This window comes from Opisthorchis viverrini (genome assembly GCF_000715545.1).
Source record: "Opisthorchis viverrini unplaced genomic scaffold opera_v5_39, whole genome shotgun sequence".
In the NCBI taxonomy this organism is placed as follows: domain Eukaryota; kingdom Metazoa; phylum Platyhelminthes; class Trematoda; order Opisthorchiida; family Opisthorchiidae; genus Opisthorchis; species Opisthorchis viverrini.
The window spans coordinates 445,263-454,891 of NW_008751696.1; the positions used below are offsets into that span (position 1 = coordinate 445,263).

Consider the following 9,629-nt stretch of genomic DNA (forward strand, 5'->3'; position numbering starts at 1 on the left):
TAAACGTGTCGGCCACCGGCTGACTCTGTCTCCACTGCCAAGTATACCCGTGCCGTGGTCCTTGGTCTTCGTCAATAGGGACGAATGATACTTGTGGTAGCAATAAATGGTTCGGGGTCAATACCTCAATGTTATCAGGATCATCTAGCACAGGGGCCAATGGGCGATTTTTCAGTATTTGTTCTACTTCCGTTAGATAAGTTATCAACGATTCTTCTGTTAACAGCTGTTCCTGAGAAACTGCGCTTAGAACACGTCGAATCGATCGTATCGTCCCCTCTCAGATGCCACCTCTGTGGCTAGCATAAGCGGGATTAAAGCGCCAGTCAACTTGTCGTCGTAACATATCGTCCTTCACCTTGTTGCAATCCAAAGTCTTCAAAAGTTGTTTCAACTCCGTTTCGACCCCCAACAAAATTGGTGCCTCCATCACTGTACACCTCCTTTGGAGGTTCTCGTCGATTGATGAATCTAGAGAACGCCATGAGAACTGAAACGGTGGATAGAGAATAAACCACTTCTATATGTATCGCACGGGTCTGTAAGCATGTAAAGATATGGCCATACCGTTTCCTCGTAATACGGCCTTTGCGAGTTCGAAACGGTCCGAAGTAGTCAACACCTGTCGTTGCAATGGGGATTCTGGCCTTACTCGGGCAACTGGGAGATCCGCCAATAATTGTTCGGCTGGGACAGCTGACCTTACTTTGCATCCCATGCATCCCATGATGATTCGCTGGACGGCTGCGGTAGCATGTAACATCCAATACCGTTGTCGTATAGCTGCCAGAGTATGTGGAGTGTCCATATGACCTTCAAATTTATGATAATGATTGATAGTGTTGAATGTAACTTGACGTTATGATAATTCCCCCATTAATTTACTTTTGACCTCCAGTTGTTTTGCTTATTCGTAACCGGCACATACCTTGCCGCAGAGGACGTCCTTTCCGACACTTGTGTATTAACACGTGTGTCTGTGTGTGAATGTCCGCTGCTGATCTACTTACCCATGTGCGTTCATGTCCCGTTTGCTGAGCCCACCTTGGCTCTTTTTCTCATGGGCTCCACGTGATTGCACGTCCAATGGGAATCACGAGACCGTCGTCGGAAGGAACGACTGCAACCCACGCTACTGAGCCGTCATTCCGCCCGCCGTTATTTGGTGCGCGGACGGAGGCACTGCACTGTGTCGGTCAGTGACACACCTGTGAACTTGTTGACGCTACGAACGTGAACAACTGAGGTTTGTTGTACACGTTTGCTAACCCTTGTGTAAATGGTACCGTCGAAATACGTACCCAATTCTTCCTTTTGATATTCGGGATTGTTAAACCTACGCGTCACTCAAAGTTCCGTACTGGGATCCTCAGCACAGGCCATCATTACATCCCTCCTTACTCACTCCTTTTCTCTCCTACCCACCCAAACGCTTTGAATATAATTATATGAAAATTATGGTTGTAGGGTAGTGAGTATTCGGCAGTTAACGTTTTTGTTACTGAACCACAGGAAATTCAGAGGGAAGGGCAGCACTTACATCAGCAGCAGCCAGAGACATCGATACGAGTACCCGTATTGCCAGGCGCCCGTGGTACAGCGTGGTATTGCATTCTGCGACGTGGCTGTGACCGAAATATCCACATTTACTGAAGAAGAGCGATCTTTTCCCTTGATGCAGGACGGGTTATAAAGTTTGGTCCTGAAAACCGCGCACCCCTATTGCACAACGGTTTATCGAGACCGACGGTGCCCTACCGTAATAACGGTGCTCACCTCAGCTCATTTTTTGGTCTGAACCTCACAAGCTAGCGCTCCCGTAGGAAGCAACCACCAAAGGTGCCCAAAGCCAGGTCAGGAACAATTATGCAGTGCGCTATATATAAGGTGTGCGCCGTGACAACATTCAGAAAATTCTGACGCCCCTTGATGGGTCCTTAGTATTCGCAAAACGGAAATGAATTGTTGAAAGCTTATACGTGTCCCTGATGGAGTGAAACGGGCGGACAGGATACTCGTCCAAACTTTTGAGCCCCATCTAGGCAACCCGTAGTTCCACTGGTGCTCGGAATATATTCCGAAAGTACTTTTCCTCCAGGAGCAAGAGTGCTTTCTTGGACAATGAAAACATTAACGTAGATTGGAGTGATTTTTGGTTCGAGCATACACGCAACAAAATGCAAGATTTTGGCGTGAAAACAATGAAAACTTAACGTAGATTGGAGTGATTTTTGGTTCGAGCATACACGCAACAAAATGCAAGATTTTGGCGTGAAAAGTTTTATTCCACTCGCAAAGTCTTGCCACAAAGGCCTTGTGCTGCTGAGGGACTCTCTGGATGAAACCAGCAACCGGCATTCGGACGTGATTGGCTGTTGGATACAGGCTTTCGACCAATCAGAGCTCGCCCTGAAACTGGACCGGCAAGCGGCCCGAACTTTTGGTTAATCTTGTTTGGGATAGGCTTCTTGGCCGTAGCAGCGCCTAACTTCGAACGGTAAGGTGGTGTCCGTGTGGAATTCCGCCTAAAAGTTATCTATTACGGTCGAAATACCTTCAAATCTGAAGAATTTGGGACTTCTCAAAAGGTGCCTGCTGTAAGGCAGGCAACAATACCTTTCTCTCTGAGCTGTCTAGTCAGTGCAGTCTGCCTGAAGCCCAGCGTGCCGGATTGTTGAATCATCGGCTCTAGTAAGGGTCCCCGAAGGGAACCCACTGCACGTTTATTCGCCGTTCAAACTTCTGGGTCAGAGGCCAGGGACAACCTCACACAAACAAAACTGTACACCCTCTAACTGCAGTGAGAGGCATGCCGGGTCTTATGACACCATTGTAATGCAAACAACGCTAAATGATCTAACAATTTCTGGCTCGTGGTTTAGCATGTACGTAATACCTGCAAAGTGTAATGCGTTGCTGGAAGATTGAGTGGGCTCGAACTTCAACCTCATGCTCGCGCTCGACCTCATTGAGGTATTAGACAAATTTTTCTATCTGAGTAGCTGTATTAGTCCTGTTGATCCCCCCAAATATGATATTTTTATGCGGATTTCTAAGACCAGAGCGGCTTCCGTGTACCTGCATCACCTGCGGCGTAGGCCTGATATCATCTTCGGAAGAAAGGCCTCAGCCAAGTTCTCCGTATGCCAGTCGGCCGACTTCTTCGAAGAACCCTTTTGGCACAACCCCGCGAAGAGTGGAAATGAGTCACGGGAGGTTGAGTAATGACTTAAAACATCAAGAAAGCAATGACTTGGCAGTGAAGTTTGGAAGCCATAACCTGTACAGTATGCAGTTGCGCTGGATACCGGTCACTCCTTGGATGGGTGCCCCTTGACTGGGCACGTGTATGTTTGGAGACATTATTCAGTCGTGCACTCAGTTTCGCGTGTGCGTCCAAACTGTTGCGTTCAACTCATGGCTTTCCCTCCTAATCTTTCCAATGAAAAATCCACTGGGGCAACTGTGTTTAGGAATCAATCATATCAGCTACCGCTTCCAATACGCAGCTGTCTAGCCCACCTCCGCAGACCATCGGCGACTGAAACCATGACAACCGTACCCAGTATGCAACAAGTACAGGGTTTTCATAGCTGGTGATAGTGATGACCACCGAAGTACATGGTAACTGTGGGTGGCCTAAATTTGATTTGGATAGGTTACTGGGCGAAAACGAACCAGCATCAAAAGTGATTATCATCAGCATCAGGATGTTGATTAGGGCAACCCTCCAGAGGCCTCTGAAGTTAACCGTGAATCCAACATAAGGGGTTTATCTCCCGCTGTCACGGACTTACAGTCTTTGAAATACACCATGAATCCTCTTCACCGGCCCGCCGCCCGAGGGCCGTGAAGAACAGTGAATTGTGAGGCAATTGCTGGAGGAAGAAGAGATCACGAAGTAGGATGTGATTCAGGTGGAAGAATGTCCTGAAACGAGGTGTTAAGATGAATAACGTGTTGTCGCGAAGACGGTTCATGCGTAAAATATGAAAGTTGTGGGTTTAGTTAAGGTTTAGTATCGTACACTAGTTGGAGTTATCCTCGTCAAGCCTCTGCGCAATGCAAGTCATGTTAACACCTCTTGCTGTTGCGAAGTAACTGTTCCAACTTTCGTCTGTTCTTTCTGGTTCAATGGAAACAGGGAGAGACTGATCGGAGCTGTCCTCCTTCGGTTGGGATAGTCTTCGAGTCGCCGTTTGGTCCATTTTGAGTTACTTAATCGGTTACTTCGGAGCCAAATGAAGTAGGACTTGGTTTCTTCCCTTCTACTCGTGATTATATTCGAGGAGGCGCACTTCTTCAGTGGTCCCGTCGTATTCAATGGTCTGTTCTGGCACAAGGGCTTAGGTACTGTCAGGTTATCCAAGCCTAGACAGGAGCAGGCGGGACGCAGATGTCCGATGACAACTGCCGACCTACTGTTCGGTAATTTGGCGCCTTAACCACAGCTCTCTCGAGCTCGATTATGAATGTAGGCTGATATTTCGAAAATTGAAAACGTTTGACAAAACGGTTGATTGCCGTTTATAATGTGACACAAGTGCGAAATTAACTCCGAATTAATCATTAATGACGGTGATAGGACAGCGAGTGCCAGTCATGAACGGAAGAGGTCTTTCATGCTCAACACTCACTCAAAGGGTTGTCTGACTCGTTAACTTGTGACCGGTGGAATGACGAAATGGCAGTTCTAATTGTGAAGGTGCTGGACATCACGATAACGCAGGATTGGTATCTTTAGCAGAGTGGATGACTTCCCCGACTCACAGAATTCAATCTTTGGGTAACATCTCTGTGATGAAGAGTCACATGGAGGTGTTTCAAGTTGCGGGCGTTCAAGGGAGCAACACAAAAAGCTGCGGTATGAGATACTGGTCGTTAGGTTTCTTCCTGGTCAGCGCACTACCTCGTGTCGTGGCAATTTAATTCAACGACGCAAGATTTTTTTAATCTTAGCTGTGCGTCTTTGTTTTGTTGCTTAAAGGGGCGTGATAGTTAGAACGCGAATCTACTGGCCGGATGGTTCGTTCTTCGAACCCGATCTCTGCCTCTCGACTTCGCCTGTCTAGGTTTGGGCAACCTGGCAGTATCCTCGCCCTCGTGCTCCTTTTGGGTAGCATGGCAGCTAGGCAGCGGAAGAATGTTACAGCTGGGCGAGATTCATGCCTAAATCCAACAGACAATCGGTTGTGAGTTTTGAGTGATCGGCGAGAAGACTGTTTCAGAATCTATTTAACAGCGCTTTAGGTTCTTTCATCATCCAAATAATGGTGCTCACTGTATTGCAGAGTATGATAGGAGGCAGCCGATCTAATGTTCTGATTAAGGAAAGAAGCTGTGGTGACATCAGAAGCGTCTGTATCTACCAGAAGGGGATGATGAGTTAACCCTAGGGATCATCAACTTTTAGATATTTCAACTCTGAAAGTAGTCTCAGCTTCCGTGGGTAGCGGAAAAATGCTACTATTTCAAACGAGTAGGCCATATCGGAAACCGGCTCACATCAAAACGGTTCAACAAATCGTTGTATCGATACGCCAAAAAGAGCCGAAAGGCGAGCACTTCAAACATAGATGTTGAAGTACATGGCCTCTAGCTCCAATAATGCTACGATGTCTGATATCCAGCAGCGTTAGGCGGGTGGGGTACATTGACCACATTTTCACTGACGTCCCATGCTTATGAATATTGGTCATTCGTTCCCACACTTCCGGTTGTGTTAGAGCTTACATTCAGCTGACCAAGAGTTTCCCGGAAACCAGTGGGGTCGCCAGGGTTGTCCTGTCCCCGTTTCTGTTCATTTTTCACGAAGTATGTTATCCAATGGCCTGCCGGCATGGGCACCGACCTCACTCCTAGAGGAGGATTAGTAAAATTAGATTACACTGATGACGTTGTGTTATCTGACGGTGGTACGTCCGAGCAAGTTACTGTGGACGGAATGTAGATGTTCCCTGTTTCGGCGGTTGCTTTGCGCCTTCAGTTTACATTGTTTTAAATCAGGACACCCTACTCCTCTGCACCACTTTGAAGCCTGGGAATGAGGAACTTGAGACTACTGATAGGTATGATCATCGTAGCAGCTGCACAGACCGTGGCTCAGTGGTTAAGGCGCGAAATTACCGACAGGATGTCCGTGGTTCGAACAACCTAGACATCTCGATTGCTTCTGTCTACACTTGGGAGAGTTTAAGACATCTTGGTGCTCGCGCTGCCTTCGAGTGTATGACAGCTGGGCACGAAAGGGCGTCACTGGGAAGTAGAGGCGCATTCAGTCAGTGTATGCAGCCACTGAAAGTGTTACGGTTCGGTCACGCAGCGAGCACGTATGCGGATCGTGGCAATACTTTATCCCCGGCTATGTTGCTTGATCCAGACTCCTAGCACGGCCAATAGTAAGAAGACGAAAAACCTCGGACACAAACTTTAATGATCCAACAACAGGCGATCGTGGGAAAAAATGTCAATGCGTATATACATTCATAGTTTGACCTTGAAGATGCCGGAAGTTCGGTAGCACACATAAAAATAGAGTTTTTTGGGGGATATTGATATCCCCAACAGAAAGTAAGAAGAAATCAACATACCGTTTCACTTGACTGCCCCTCTGTACTTCTGTTTTTTAAGCAATTTACTCCTGTCAATTTCTATCCACACCTCTTTGAACAATTTTAATGGTTAAAAAAACTTATGTGATCATAAAACTCGACAGATACTTGCTTCTCTGAGATTGCCGTCAGAGCTGCTCTTGGCGCTCGTCAAACTTGACCACTCAGAGTTAAGAGCGATTTTCCAGTTATCTTTAAAGAGTGCCTTACGGTCTGAGAACCCATGTAGTATACAACGCGAGTTCTGGGAGTTTTTCAATTGTGCTTACCCCACGCCATTTACTTGTTTGTATATCCTAACTATAGCTTCCTTACTTCATGAAAAAAAACACTTGTAATTCGTATATGGGGTGTGACATATGTCTTCTGGAATGTGTTGAGCTCGAAGTAGCTCACTGGTTAAGGCACTAGCTTACGGCCTGGAAAGCTCGTGGTTACAATCCAACCTCGGCATCTCGACTGCTTCTGGGCTGTCTAGGCCTGAGCAACCTGGCAGTATCCCAGCCCTCGTGCCTTCTTCCGTTGGCCTGGCAGCTAAGCACCAAAAGGGTGCTACAACTGAACAATATTTATTATTATTATGCAATGACGCCGTCCATCGTCGGTTCAAGAGACTTGACACAAATCGTTCTTCGTCATCACATCATTTACCCCACATCCTCTGATCCACAGCCATGGATAACTCACCCGGATATAACCCACCTCAGATTCAGCGGACTTATTTGATCCCAATTGCACGAGAGGTGTCTCAATTTGGCAATCGCATTCATTCATTCATTCAGTTTGTTCAAGGTGCTGTCGATCGTACTTCTGTGGATGAGTTTGCGCAGTTTGTTGTAAAGTCATCTTCAACTCCATGTACGAAAGCGAATATAAAAGCCTGGCGGAAGGATGCTTTCAAAGGTTGGTTTTCAGTTCATAATATTCACCCTCTAGGTAGCTCTGAGGCTAGTGAACGCAGAACATATGATGGCGGATTCTCCTTACGCATTGAATAACTCACTGAGGCTTCAGTCGGCTCCAGATGTCACGAAGTTCGATGCGGAGCTTCCGCCTTCCAACCAGAAAGTTCCACGTAAACGTTCAAAACTCGCGTTGGATGCGTTAAGTGAGATCTTTTCCACTTTGCTTCAAATTGGTAGATTTGCCTGGGTTGGAAACTTACTCCATTCGACTACCCACAACTCGCTTGTCAGATGTTGCAGCCACCACACCAAAATCACTCAGGGTAAGTTACCAATCCACTCGTCCACATTCTTCCATTTCAGCGTCAGCTAAAGTGCTTTCTCCGCACCCACCTCTGTAACACATTTCACCTCCCTATTTGGCCGTCCATTCTGATAAACGGCCCCCCATTTTGTGGCAAGACACTTTTGCTGGAGGCCGTATGTGGAGTAAGTCACCTTCATTAGCCCGTGGTTTTGAGATGCTGTAGACTCTGGGTGCAAAACTCATGACTGTGTCAATCGGGACGGTACCGGCCAACATGCGTGCTTGGATCGATATATTCACTCAGGCCAAAGTACACTTTACCACGTTTCCCTATTTTACACTAGTTTAGAACAACGCACCCTGCGTATTGCACCTGGACGATATTGAGGGAATGGAAAAGCACACAACTCCTGCAGGAACCTTCCGGATTACATGTCTTCTGAAAAGTCAGCTGCTACGAGGTGGGTATCACCGCGAATTTTCTGAATGTAATTTCATTACCCGTTGTACTTGTTGTTAGCTGCGGTAGCTTGATCATGTGCTGTGCATATGGATTCATGAGCTGCCGAAGGGGCTGCTATTTTCTGTGCTTAAATCAGACGGGTGGAAGGGTAAGAACTGATTATGAGGAATCTGAGTACTTTTGGTACAAAACAGCCTTCCAGATGTTCCGCGTGATATTCCTCGTGGCTGATCGAAGACGCTGCGAAATGTGCGTGCCAATTCATTTCAACCACGTTCTTGTTGTCAGTTTCTTTCCAAGTTGGCTGACTGATTGTGTTGAGGTGCGTGCGCTATAGGACACTTATTGTAGGCCATCAACAGGCGATTTTCCCTCTTCCAGTTCGATAGTTTTCCCCAATAGGGTATCCGAATAATTTCTGGTTGCATGGCACTGATGCTCAGCTTTGGAGTTTCTGTTGATGATAATGAGATTCCATTTAGACGACAGAGCTAAATTGTTTGATAATGCGCCGTGCTCTTACGTACCTAACGACCTCATTCTAATGATTGCATGACTGTGCATACGAATAAGAATTGAGCTATTGTTCTATTCGGGAAACAGCTAGTTCTCTGTTGTGAATTTGTAATATGGATGTAGTACTATATCAAACTAACCCCCGAGCAGGACCATTGGGGACTAGGAATTCCCGGCCTCTTCGATGAGATCGCGCACTAAGTCTTCGCTGGTCGAGAGCGCTGTTGTGAAGTATTCAGGTGGTGATAAGCCTCCCTTGAAGTGATTTTTCGTGCTGAATGACCGGTTGCTTTTAAATGCCATATCCTTTACTAGAATCAGGAGTACGCAGTTTCCAGGTCCAAGACCTCAGATTGCATCTGTCACTTGTTCTGAATCCATCATAAACAATACCCTCCACCACCATCATGGCTTCGAAAGGACCATATAAATTCTACAGGAGTGACGTCGTTTGACAGACGAAATGCCAATATTATTAACTTTTATGACCAAAAGGTCGCCTCAGCGTACAAGTTACCACAGAAGAAGCATTTTATGTACTGCACATGTTTGGTTGGTGGCCCTAATCGTCATACTATCTAGGTACTGATTCCCTTGCATATCACAACCCGATTAAAATCATGAAATGCACAAATACCAACAGCTCCATACTAGGGGTCCAAATTTGATCCGGGTGTTCGCTGCCTGGTGGTTAGCCACAACACTAATTTCACGGCACTGGTCAAAAGCGATCATCATGGACAGTTACCGATGGTGCGGATCCATAACTGACTGCCGGTCGTTTTGGAGCACATTTGTGGACTCTGACCACGCGCTCGTCCGGAGTC

The 9,629-nt window shown here is 46.6% G+C and overlaps 1 protein-coding gene across 1 annotated transcript in view; it reads left to right on the top strand.

Moving 5' to 3' along the window:
* Positions 1–7,547: 7,547 nt before the first annotated feature.
* The window catches only part of T265_02963 (hypothetical protein), a gene marked incomplete at both ends in the record, with an annotated part of 25,072 nt that continues 22,990 nt past the window's right edge, over positions 7,548–9,629 (top strand). The window contains 5 exons of the mRNA XM_009167342.1: positions 7,548–7,719; positions 7,754–7,839; positions 7,880–8,005; positions 8,047–8,133; positions 8,173–8,284. Of these exons, the coding sequence (XP_009165606.1) occupies positions 7,578–7,719; positions 7,754–7,839; positions 7,880–8,005; positions 8,047–8,133; positions 8,173–8,284 (553 nt within the window). The remainder of the gene's footprint in view (positions 7,720–7,753; positions 7,840–7,879; positions 8,006–8,046; positions 8,134–8,172; positions 8,285–9,629) is intronic.